The 13,991-nt window shown below is 31.2% G+C and overlaps 1 protein-coding gene across 1 annotated transcript in view; it reads left to right on the plus strand.

Moving 5' to 3' along the window:
• Nucleotides 1–13,991, plus strand: part of Eys (EGF-like photoreceptor maintenance factor) — a 1,514,165-nt gene that overhangs the window by 433,510 nt on the left and 1,066,664 nt on the right. Inside the window, 1 exon segment of the mRNA XM_077109730.1 lies at nucleotides 926–945. Within this exon segment, the coding sequence (XP_076965845.1) occupies nucleotides 926–945 (20 nt within the window).

The raw sequence follows: 13,991 nt of genomic DNA on the forward strand, positions 1-13,991 counted from the left end.
GACTAAGGTAACCATAATACACTGTTAACTCTAAGGATGGAGACAAAGGGAGGTAATGAGCCAGGTACTGCAAGGAAGCAGTTTTGCAAGCAGAAAAAGGAAACACATTCTCTTTTAAAACTACCTGAAGGAAGCCATGTTGTGTTAGGTATTTGTTTTAAAAGAGCAACCATGTCACCTGGAATATCAAACATTTCTTAGAAAAAAATACCTAGTTTTAAAAAATGTTTTACCAGTGCATTGCAGTTATGCATAATAGTGGAGTTCATTTTGACATAGTCATACATGCATGGAATACAATTTGCTCCATTTCAGTCCCTAGTATTACCCAACCTCCACCCCCCCCATTCCCCCACACCACCTCATTCCCCTTCCTCTGCTCTATTGGTCTTCCATTTATTTACTTTTTAAAAAAACTGGCGCTTTATAACTATAAATAAGGGTGGTATATTCTGTGTGTACATGCATAATTTGGTCAATTTTATTCAGCAGTTCTATTCTTTTCCTGTGCCTTCACCCTCCCCATCTATTTCCTTCCTCTACTTCACTGATCTTCCTTCTATTTTCATGGAATATGCCCCACCACCCATTTTCGCTGCTGCATGAGAGAGAAAACACTGGACCCTGACTTTCTAAGTCTGGCCACTTTACTTAGTATGATGCTCTCCAGTTTCATCCCTTTCTTTACAAACAAGTGCCATTTTTAAAGTGTAAAAACTTTCAGCAACATATTCCAAGCCACAAACTCCTTCTCAGTCCATACATTGTAATATATAATGTGTTTTATTTTTGGTAATGATTTATATTGTTAGTTGTATCTAAAAACATTTTACAAAAGTTTGCTAAAAAGTGAAAAACAAAACAGCAATCAAGCAGCAAATAAAATCTGTATGACTTGTTAAAATACTTGTAAGAGGACTGGTAGTCATATAAATGTGAAAAACAGTTATGGTATCTTTAATATAAAATATCAAAAACATGTGGGTACTCATGAGTAATTTAGACTTAGAAAATTTGCCTTTGGAGGTTTGTTTTGTTTCATAAATTTGCTTTCTTCACTTACTCTCAAGAACAAAATTTGAATGGTTTTCATTTGTATGATTCTTCAATTTCTGCTGAAGAATCAGCCAATTATAATACAACAATGTCTTTCCTTAAATTAATTGTATCATTTGGAACATATTGCATTAAAGTCTTATATAAATAACTGGAATTTTTATATATTTCTATGATCAATACCACTATATTTCTATATGAAAACTATAGTAATTTTTAGGCAAATGTTCAAACAGAACTATTTTGTCTGTTTCTTCACTGAAGTATCTTAAACACCTATAATATGGAACATACATATTCAGCAAATATGTGAGTTTTTTAACACACTATATGAATTTTTATTACTATAGAATTTTTATTCATTGATATTATTCGATTTTATACAATTTATTTGTAACCCCTGATCATGAGCATAAATGATTTTATGCAGAATCCATTTCTGTGAGTTCAACTGTTATTACTATTATTAATTTAAAATTTCCCTGCCTTTGTTTCTTAAAGGCAAGGACCAATTTTACATTTATTTGCGTTCACTGAAGAGCAAAGAATAAAGCTATGTTTCAGTGAATTATTTGCTGCAGCCAGCTACAGTGGTAGAAAATTTTCCAACATTTTCCCTAACAAACTAAAAATAAATAAATAAATAAATGTTCAAGAAAATAATATGTATAAATAATCTCATTGGACAGAAAATAAAAGCAAATATATTTACCATAGAACAATTTAAACTAACAACTATATTAATAACATAGCTTTAAAATTTCTAACAACTTAAATTAATTTTAAAAGCTTTTCTGTTGAAGAATAAAGAATATTGAATCAAGAATACTGAATAACTATATGATCATGAAAATAAATTTTAATATTTTGGAGGGAGGGTCTGGGGATGTGGCTCAAGCGGTAACGCGCTCGCCTGGCATGCACAGGGAGCTGGGTTCTATCCTCAGCACCACATAAAATAAAATAAAGATGTTGTGTCCACTGAAAACAGAAAAATAAATATTAAAAAATTCTCTCTCTCTCTCTCTCTCTCTCACTCTCTCTTTCAAAAAAGATTTTGGAGGGAGAAAGAAGAGATACCTTACAATTAGCAATTATTTCTAATAAATAGTAGAAATAAAAATTCAGTTTTTAATTTACATAAATGTATATTGTTTTTGAGTGTCTTATTTTGAAAAATCACTAAGGAATTTTTTTTCAAGTTTAAACCCCAAATGAGATAGGTATTATATTCAAATTGCTTGAAAAGTCTGCATTTATTAATCTGTCATAGTAGTGATGATAAAACAAATTATTCATTTATAATTGACTACATGTAATGCTTTGTAAAATATAGTTAATAAACCATACTTCCTCAACTTTTCACAGAAAATATTGATCCCTTTGTCCTAAAGGTAAGCAGTATGTTCTTCATAGCTTATCTAATAAAAAGGGGCATATTATAGCATATGTTATAATTATACAAAAGAGCTTTTGAAAAACATGTTTTGGTTTTCTAAGGTAATATTTTGTTCCTAGTGATATTTTATGTGTTTACTATAAATCATGAACATTCAATGACATAGTGCAATAAAAGAAAATGTGCAATCATCTGACAAAATTAACAAGAATAGAACTTAAAGTTATGGAAAGTGAAACTGAAATCTGATCACAGAAATTATTATCTTTGAATTAGTAGGTATCCATAGCTAGAAATGGAAATACATGTGAATTGCCTTCTTTCCCGACTACTTCACTATCAGAGTATGACTAAAACAAGCTGCAGGCCATCTATGCTATTATGCCGATATATGGTATGTCAATTCTGTTGCTGTTTTTTCTTTGGCAGTCTCAGAATAACTTGCTAGAAAGTTTCACATGAGGCAATGCTGACCAAATTCCAGCCACCGGACTCTAAAATATTTAGCCATTTCACTAATCAATTCCATTTTTTTTACTTAACATTGCGTAAATTAAAAAAGCATTTGGTAATTAGACTGAAAGGTAACTGGATTACATGTAGTGATCATCTTTGAAATGTATTCATTTGAACACTAGCTTTCCTAGCCTAGAGGAAAAAAAAAATTCTGCCCCCAAACACCATTGTCTGTAGAGTGGACTCAGAATTACACACACACACACACACACACACACACACACACACTCTAATATGCATTCCTTTCATCACACAATTGTGAATATTTTAAACTACATAAGAAACATTATTCAAATAGCCATGGCATAGTAATAGAAAACCAAAAAGTAGTGATAATTGGAGGGCCAAGATCCCACAATTTTTAGCTTTTCTTCCTGATACAAATTATAATACCAAATAAATTAACTAGGTTTTTACTACAATTTTATAAATTTGTCCTTAATTAGTATATTCAAAATGCATTTATCCTATTTTTCTAATACAATTTAGGTTACTTATGAGGAACTAAACTTTAAAATAAAATTATCTGGTATTTTTCAGATTATCCCATATACCACTAAGTATAGGTATCCCATTTAGGCAATTAATATTTAGCTGGCAGTTAAACTAGGAAAAGAAACAAGAGAATTAAGTATTAGCAATCAAAGAAACATATTAATACATATTAATAAAGTGGGTTGAGTAAATGTGAAAAGTAAGGGGAAAGGAGATTACAGGAAATAACACCAAAAACCAGAATATCACCATTATAATTTCTTAGTTGGAAACTTGTTAGGAGAAATGAAAGCTACATTGTATTCATGCTTTTGATGACTTTAATAAAGACTAGAAACTATGGTTTGATGAGTTTTACAATCCTCACGGAATGATAAAATAATAGCAACAATACATGAACTACAACGAATTATTAGCATACCAGTGCAGAAAAGATCCCTTCAAAAATATATCTTCCCAATACACCAGTTCTTAGCCCAGTTTTACATATAAAAGATAAATTGCCCATTAGCTTATTGGCATGAATCAGATGGTGGATACCAACTCAAGCTCACAGTAAATGCATATCAGTAAATTGAGAATTGGGAGAGAGTTAATGATGTAACAAATGATGTGACAAATACTTTAATGAAATGAATAGAATACATAAGAATGTCTTATGAATTCCTTTTGTACTTACACCACTGTACTGAAAAGGCATTCATTTTTTTGTAATACCTACCAATTCCAGCTTGCAGATTTGTCTGAAGGATGAACAGAATGGCTGATGAGCATTTTTAAACAGTGATACAGATACAGATATGAATTTATACAAAAACACACAGAGTCATGTGTTACTCAATGATGGGAACACATTCTGAGAATGCATCATTAAGCAATGTTAGTATTGTGCATGCATCATAAAACATATTTACATAAACCTAGATGGCATTGGTTACTATATACCCAGGCTGTATGGTATATCCTATTACTCCTTACAAACATGAAGAACATATTACTATACTGAATAGTTGAGGCAACAGTAACAAAATAGTAAGTATTTGTGTGCCCAAATGCAGAAAAACTACAAAAAATGCAGTATAAAGGATAAAAAAATGATTCATATGTATAAAATAGGTAAGTGCTATACTATTGAACTATACTTTGACCCTTGTTCTTACTTGATAAAGTTTGTAACTTTTTTAACTTTTAGACTATTTAACAGTAACACTTGGCCTAAAAGACAAATACATCATACAATTGTACAAAACTATGTTTTTCTTATATCCTTATTCTGTAAGGTTTTTGTTACTTGAATCTCTTTTTACCTTTTAATTTTGTTGTTGTTATTGTTGTTGTTAGAAACTAAAACACAAGCACACACATAAACCTGAGCCTACAACCAGGACAATATCACCAGTTTCTGTGTCTTATCTCCATGTTCTGTCCAATAGGTCTTCAGGGCAATGACACATGGATCTGTCATCTCCCAGGAGACAGCTTTCTTCAGGAATACCTCCTGAAGGACTTAGGGTTTTTTAAAAGTTAACATTTTTGTAAGTGGAAGGATAACATTCTAAATGAATTGTAGAAAATATACTATAGAATATACATAAATCAGTAACAGAGTCGCTTTTTATAAATAATTGCATGTGCATAATTTTGCATGGCTTGAAGTATAATAGGTTAAATTTGGCATGTCATACATGTATTAACTGAAGACTGGAATTTCATATGATGCATGACTCATTATTAAGGAGATAATTGATTGCTCCATTATTATTCCTGTTTACTAAAATAATATCATAACAAGATTTCATTTACTTATACCCAAATTTCTTAGAATAATTGACCATTTTTAACAACACATTCATAAAACATCATTGGCAAACACCAAAATATTATTTTGGGACACTTTCATTTAAAGGACTATATCTAAAATCAATAGTTGAAAAATGTCAAATGGAAGAAGGCATAGATTTATTTTGTGATATACATCTAAGATTATATTACAAGTATAACTTTCCACCATGTTCAGCCAGAGGAAGGAGAAGTTGTTCTCCATTTGTGTAAAATGTGTCAAAATGTATTCTACTGTCATATATAACTAATCAGAACAAAATGAAAATCAAAACGGGGGAGGGGGTTAGGGACAGGTTCAGATTTTTAGATCGAAATTGAGAATCAAAACTTGTCTGTCCTGAAGTAGGAAAAAAAAATAAGCTAGACCCTGAAAGTCAAAATTATAATTTTTTTTTTTTTTCTGATTTGAGGAAGCTAGTCCAAAATGAGGAGAAAGATAGAAAGAAGGAAAGGAGGGGAGGGGAGAAGGGAAGGGAAGGGGAGAGGAGGGGAAAAAAACCAAGGGGTAGGCAGGGAGGAATTTCATCAAAATTAGAAAAAGATCAGTGGAGTAGAGGAGGGGAACTGAGAGGGGGAGGAAGGAAGGGATAAGGGAAGAACAGTGGAGTAAATCTGACCTAACTTTCCTATTTGTGTATATTAATATACCTCAGTGAATCTCACCTGTATATACATCCACAGGGCACTAATTTTAAAAAAATATATATATCAGAAAGATGGGTAGAGGGAGGAAACAGGGAGGGAGGAGAGGAGGGAAAGGGAAGTACTAAGGACTGAATTAGAGCAAATTATATTCCTTGGATTTATAATAATATCACAATGAAGCTATTGTCATGCATAACTAAAAAGAACCAATAAAAAAGATCAAAAGGCAAACATTTAAATGTATTGGAATGTATTGTGAAAGAGAAAGGTATAGGGAGATCTGTATTAGGTTACTGGGATCAATGTCAGTAAAATAATCATTGACAAAAATTTCAGAAAATACTGTGACTCTTAAAAAAAAAAAAAAAGAAAAAGAAAAGAAAATACTGTGAAAAATCCTTCCCAAACCATTCTTGTCCTGAAATTTTTAGATAATTGATAAAACTTATAGCTTAATTTATAAGGAAATGACTATATAATATATAATTATAAAATAACTACAGATACCACATAATCATAGACTATTCTTACTTCATTTACTTAGAAATACCCTCTTATTATGAATATTTAGTGTAGTAGGATTAAGAGAAAATGTTTATAAAAGTATTTATAAACTTTAAATAATGAATTAAATTTAGCCATTAGAAGCTCTGCTTCCAGTCAATGACAATGACAATTACCACTGATTTTATTTAATTAAAGGACACTGACTAATATCTCTATGGTATAAATAATAATTGTGTGACATATAATTTTCTCCCATGTTTCTAAAGACACATTTGCCTCATAATTTGTTTTAAGGGAATGGAAACAAAGCCAAAATTTTGCAGTGGCTTTCCTAAGAAAAGCCATAAGTTTTAAAGCACTTATTTTGTTCCCATCTGTAATTTCAGAACATAATTTTGTTAATCGGGAATTAACAAATCACTGTGAATGCTTTAGACAGCTTGTGGGAATACTTAGCACAATAGACAGATTGTCCCTATTAACACCTGGCTCATGTAGGAATCATAAAATAAAGCAATAAAATATGCTATCTTTAGAATTGAACAGATTAGAAAAAATGCCAATTACAAATTTATGGATGTAAAATTAAGATCAGTTATGACCAGTTAGATGGGATGCTCCATAGCTTCCACATATTTGTATTCTGGACCAGTTTTAAATATACTGACACCCACTCTAGTTGTTTCATTCGTATCTCTGTTCACATTAAGTCAGTAACATAAGTGGTATAGCATGTGTAGCAAATATTTACAAAGGAGGCAAGCACAGCAAGAGTTTTATTCCTTAAAAAATAAATAAGAATAAAGAAGATACAGAATGAAGAATTATCTATATCTCTGTTGTCTGATTATCCTAAGAAAAGAAAAGAGCAGTGATTAAGTCAATAACATTAAATTTTAAAATGACAAACAACCTTGTAGGTCAAGTTGTAGTGAATTACTGAATTTTGAGAATAATACATTTTTATTTGAATTATTGGAAGATCATGGCACCTCAACATGAAGATGATGGAAAGGATATTTAAGTGGTAGCTCACACTCTTTTCTAAACATTTTTTTTAGCAGTTCTACTCCTTGCCTGTTTCTACTTCCTAGGTTTCCCTCAGCTGGGCTCTTATATCACCTTTTCATTCATTACTAATTGCTGCTATAAAGGTAGCTTTATAAAATTATGATGTTAACCATAAAACAAAAGAGTCCTCATATCAAAGAATTATAACCAACAGATATGCAAAGCATTCAATAATTATTAAGATTGTGGGTGATAAAGCCAATTTACATCCTTTTCTCATTTTATTTAAAAAATATTTTTGACAGTGCTGAGAATATGAAACCAGGGCCTCCTGCATGCTAGGCACACATTCTACCATTGAGTTACATCTCCTGCCCTAGATTACTTTCTCTCTAGTGAATGCTTTTCCAACTGTGATGTGCTCCAAATTCCTCTTCAGATTTCTAGGAAATAATTATATTTTAAAAAATAAAAATATGAAGTAGCACTGCAATATTAAATCCATATGGTATTTGCTGAGGATTTTTCTTTTACTCTCTGTAATAGTAACCTTTAGATTCAGAGTAAATTAGTTTGATACTTTTTTAAGAGACAGAGAGAGAGAGAGAGAGAGAGAGAGAGAGAGAGGGAATTTTAATATTTTTATTTTTATTTTTTTAGTTTTCGGTAGACACATCATCTTTGTATGTGGTGGTGAGGATTGAACACAGGCCGCACCCAAGCCAGGCGAGTGCGCTACCATTTGAGCCACATCCCCAGCCCTTGATATGTTATTATATATAGTATATAAAACTATAATGCATACTATACACATATATGCTAAACGTTTCTGTAACGATATGTAACAACTTATCTAATTACATAATTTACATATAGTATATATTATTGGTGCACACACATATATATAGTTGCACATAAGTGTTCTCTGTTGAAACTTAGAAATCTTAAGAGAATTTAAAAAATCCTAATAAATGTAAATTATTATCAGGAACCAAAAGAATCACAGAACATAAAATAGTCAGTACAGGTTGAAATACAGTCTAAAATCTGTACATTATCTTATATGTATTGTTTTATTTGACTTTATCAACTGATAAAATATGCTATTATGGAAACTATGTAAAAACAAAAATTCAGAATTATATTAGTTGATATTGGTTCCATAGTTTCTGTGAAAAAGTACAGCTTACTTTTCTCCTTTTATAGATGCTCATTTTTTCTGGGGCCACTATTCCAGACATGAGTTTTGTATAGACACATTAATATATCTATACCCTGGGGCTGCAAATATCTCATGACTACATGTGTCAATCAAAGCCATGATTTTGATTGTTTCATCCTTATCAATCTCAGTAAGGATATACTCTATATCTATCCTGAAAATAATATTTATTGTCAATGTATTTCTGTTTATTCCTCATATTTCATTTTAAACCAAACGTTTATGTAAATTCAGGTTAGTATTAGGACTTTCTCCATGGTCATCTCTACTATGAGGGTGAGGATAATGCCTACTGGCCAGTCCTACTCTTATGACATCAAATTGTTGTCAACTCTATCATCTAACAACTTTGTGATCTACTGAGATACATGAACATGAGATTCACATTTTAAAAAGACTACCAAATGTGTAGTTCGCTCTGTGGGCCAAAACATTTGGAAATAAAACATTCCAGAAAGTTCCAAAAGCCAAAACTTAAATTGGCCATTATGCACGTGCTACCCTAACTCCACATAAAAGAAGTCAAGTGTGGAAATATTGTGCACTTACCTCCCACAATTTCTAATGACCTTTGACGGTTGCATCCATACTGGACATGTTAGATATTTTTTTCTTATCATTACTGCCCCCTCAAAAAAAAATAGTATAGAAACTATTTACATAGCATTTACAATGTAATAGTTAATGTAGAAATGATATGAAGTATATGGGAGAAAATGTTATATGCAAATACTATGCTGCTTTATATAAGTGGAGCTCTACAAATATTAGTATACAGTGGGGGTCTGGAAATCAGTTCCTCACAGATACCAAGGGACAACTAAATAAACTATTGGAAGATCATGTTAACAAAATTTTCAGAAAATACATACCAGATATTTTAAATTCATTTTAAAGTTGCAGATTACTAGAGAGAAAATCAGAGACTTGAATTCTAATTCTACTTTTGCCATCAACTAGTTGTAGTAGTTTGAACAATTAATTTCCAAGTCTTCAGTATAAAATAAAATGGATGCATCTGTGGTTCTTAATCTGTGCATTGGGTCTTATGGGGAAACAGATAAAGGTGTCATCAGGGTGGTGCAGTAGATAAGCTGATCTGCCTCTGGGCTCCTTTTCCCATTTCAGTCAGAGCAGCTCTGCATTATACTACTTTATTTATTTACAGCTTTGTATTACACTGCTTTATGTTTTTTGTACCCTAGGAAAAGGTGGTTTTATAAAGTTTTTTTCTTAAAATTAACAAAATTTTAGAACCACTGAACTAAATGATAAAACATTTAAGATACCTTTGAACAATAAATGATCTAAAACTATATGGGCTTACAAATGTGTTAAATAACTGAATATAAGAAAAGAACGGATATATAGGTTAGCTTTCTGTAAAGCATTTTGGAAAATGCCTGATGGGGAAAAAAATATATGGCTTTTAGTCCATGGTGTGCTTGCATTATCATTGTCAGTTGGCTTTCAGATTAACACAGTAATGGTCCCAAGCCTCTAGACTATTGATTGCAAATTTCACTCATATTTTGGCATCTTTATGCTTTGATGGTCTCTCAAAAGATCATGTATTCTGTATTTTTAATTTTTTTTTCTTATTTGTAGTTGGATACAATACCTTTATTTTATTTATTTATTTTTATGTGGTGCTGAGGATCAAACCTAGCACTTCACACATGCTACGCAAGTGCTTTAACGCTGAGCCAAAACCCCAGCCCTTTATTCTTAAGTATTTTATGTGTCCTGTGAATAAAGCTTTAGGTAATAGACAAAGTCAATTGTCAAATTGAGTTAATATGTCAAATAGTATTCAAGATACTTAAAAAAAAAACGTGTTTGGAGGGCACACATCAATGACAGATGCCTTATTTTTAGTTTTATCTGATACTACTACTCTAAGACCCCTTATTCTAAGTTCAAATTCTTTCCTTTTGTTTTTTAAAAACCACTGTCAAAGTTGAGAACCCTTGGGGCTAGGGATGTGGCTCAAATGGTAGTGTGCTCGCCTGGAATGCATGCTGTCCGGTCCGGGGTTGGATCCTCAGCACCACATACAAACAAAGATGTTGTGTCTGCCGAAAACTAAAAAAATAAATAAATATTAAAAAATTTTCTCTCTCTCTCTCTCTCTCTCTCTCTGAAAAAAAAAAAAAAAAGAACCCTTTTAAAAAGATTATATGATATTTAGGAAGGTAAATCCATGCCACAAGAGAACAGAATTATAGCAAATGGTTACTACTTGAAACTACAAGTCTAAAATAACATTGGAGACAATGAGCTGGAGTTTTCTGACCAATATAATATGAATTTTATTAGTAAATTAACTAGAACATAGTAAATCAAGCTAGTGAAAATTTGCAGTTGATGCTAGTTTCCTCATTCAGAATATTAGGTCCTAAGTATTTGCTCTTTTATTACTAATAAAAATATAACAATGTAAAAACAATGACTACATTTCTCACTGGTTTAAACTTACTTTAGAAAATGTTTTTACAAACCAGCATTGCTTGATTTATACTACAAAATATCCATATTTGCCATTTTGCTTTTTGTACTTTTCACATTTATATTACATTTTACAAAGTTAAGGAAATTGTATTTCTCTAAAACAGTTTTGTCTCAAAAGTATTATTCTCTGTAACATGCATTTTCACTTTTTTATTCAAACTATATTCAATCAAATTCGGCATTTACAGCTTTTTACAGAAATTGTTTTTAAATATTCCATTAACTTTCTGACAGAATAATACATATTATTTCACTTTAGATTTAAAGTACCAAGATAAATCATTTTCTTTGGTTGAATGAAATCATATTAACATAGTTTTGTTTATTTGCCTTTACAAAAAATTACTATATTTATATTTAACCCTGAGTAGCATTATTCAGCATTGAAAATTGTTGTGTCTGTGACCAAGTCTATAAGTCTTTATAGATTAAAATGAATATTTGCAATAACTTTTAAAGAAAACAGATAATACGTCAATAGAGCCATTTATTCTTACAGTATTGAATTCACTATGTATTTTAATTCAAATTTTTATTTTATTAAAGAAAAAACTAAATCTCTGTCCTATCTGGAATAATATGAACAACTAGAAAATTTATTTCAGGGCTAGGGATGTGGCTCAAGTGTTAGCGCGCTCGCCTGGCATGCGTGCGGCCTGGGTTCCATCCTCAGCACCACATACAAAAATGTTGTGTCCGCTGAAAACTAAAAAATAAATATTAAAAAAATTCTCTCTCTCTCTCTCTCTCTTAAAAAAAAAGAAAGAAAAAGAAAATTTATTTCATTTTTTAAAGAATTTATCTAAATTTTTAGGAACATAATTGTAAGTTTACAAACACACAGTTTATCCGGGCATGGTGGTACACACCTATAAACCCAGCGGTTCCGGAGGCTGAGACAGGAGGATTGCAGTATCAAATCCAGCCTCGGCAAAAGTGAGGCGCTGAGCATTGCAGTGATACTCTGTCTCTAAACAAAATACAAAATAGGGCTGGGATGTGGCTCAGTGATCTAGTGCCCCTGAGTTCAATCCTGGGTAGCCCCCACACCAAAAAAAAAAAAAGCCTCATTTCAGTAAGATGAATGTGGCTGAGACTAACTCAAATATCATGAATCTAATATGTAAATGATTTTTGAAATGAGATATTCAATTTTTCATTCATTGGGATTTTAAATCTTCATTTACAGAACTGACTTGTTTGATTGTAATGAAAAACTATTTATAAATTTAAAAAATATTTTTAGCAGTGTAATGAGATTACTAAATATCTAGGAATTATAAGCAAAGTGTTCTCAATGACTAAATCATTACTAATTGATATCATTATAAATGTTTCAAGCCATAGCATCCATTCTTTTAGACAGATACTGATAGTGAACCAAGAAGAACATGACTCTTAAAATTGATACCTCATAAATCAGAAGAGAATAAAATAAGCAAGATGATTTTTAAAGAACAGCAAGTTCTAAGCAGAAAACAGGTTAATGTGTATACAAATAAAAAATATAAAATATGAAATTTTCATATCTCCTTGAAGGTGTCTTTCTTTCTTGGTTGCACTGTGGTTTATTTTTCTGCCTGTCATTTTCAGTAGTTTTAATCAAATTAAGTTATTTTTTATATATCTAATATTGGAATAGAATACTTTCTAATTCTGTGGTTGTTCTCTTTTAGTCACCTTTGGAAAATTCTTAGGCAATGATTTTTCTTTTTCTTAGCTGTTCTTCATGAAATTAAAAAAAATATATTGGTGCATAATAATTATACAGAAAAGTGAGTATCACTGAGGCATATTTGTACATGAACTTAACATAATTTGGTTGATCTATCAAATCTCTATTCTTTTTTGTTCTCCAAATAAACTTATATTACCTTTTAATTAATTGTCCTTCTCTTTTAATTGATTTTCTGACTTCTTTTTTCTTTTTATTTATATATTTCAATGTGGATATTTATTGTTAACCATCTAACTAATCCTGTCTTAATGTTTCCGTTTTTAAATAATAGATTAGATGGTGCAGTGGCACACACCTGTAATCCTAGTCACTAAAGAAGCTGAGGCAGGAAGAATACAGGTTTGAGCCCCTCAGCAACTTAGTGAGACCCTACCTCAAAATAAAAACAAAATAAAAAGGATTGAGGATGTAGTTCAGTGATAAAGCACTTCTGCGTTCAATCTCTAGTGCCAAAAAATAATACCAACATCAGCAACAATAATAATAATAGATTAAGTAGTGTAACTTCAAGTTAATATAATTTTCAAATTCTGAATTGTTGTTGCTTCCATGTTTCAGCATTTTTTTTTTGTTTTCTATTTTATTATGTTTACTAATCTGTTTATTTAAAATTCTCTAATTACCTCAAAATATGGGAAGAGGTTTGTACTGTCTGTTAATCTCTTGGTTGTTGGTCATCAGTATTCCTCTTCACTTTTTAATACCACACATTTTTTTTTGGACATTGAAAAGTTTATCTTCTGCTAGCACCCTCCAAAGAGGATTTATTTTCCTGGCACGCACATAGATTATAAATAGATAAACTCATTTTAGTTAAGTGGGGTTTGGCGTGATCTGGTCTGAGATTTTTATTGGTTTGTCTTTACTTCTAATCTGTAACTCTGTGGGTCTCAACTAACAGCCAGGTGTATTTAATGGGACAATACCATGTTTTTTGTAAGCCCTAAATACCAATGTCTGTCTCCTTAGAACCATTAGATTTTGAAGCTTTGCTTTTGTGGAGTTTGACACTATAAATGCAAGGTTAGAAGGAAACAAATGCCTCTGAA

Source organism: Callospermophilus lateralis, chromosome 6, assembly GCF_048772815.1.
Source record: "Callospermophilus lateralis isolate mCalLat2 chromosome 6, mCalLat2.hap1, whole genome shotgun sequence".
In the NCBI taxonomy this organism is placed as follows: domain Eukaryota; kingdom Metazoa; phylum Chordata; class Mammalia; order Rodentia; family Sciuridae; genus Callospermophilus; species Callospermophilus lateralis.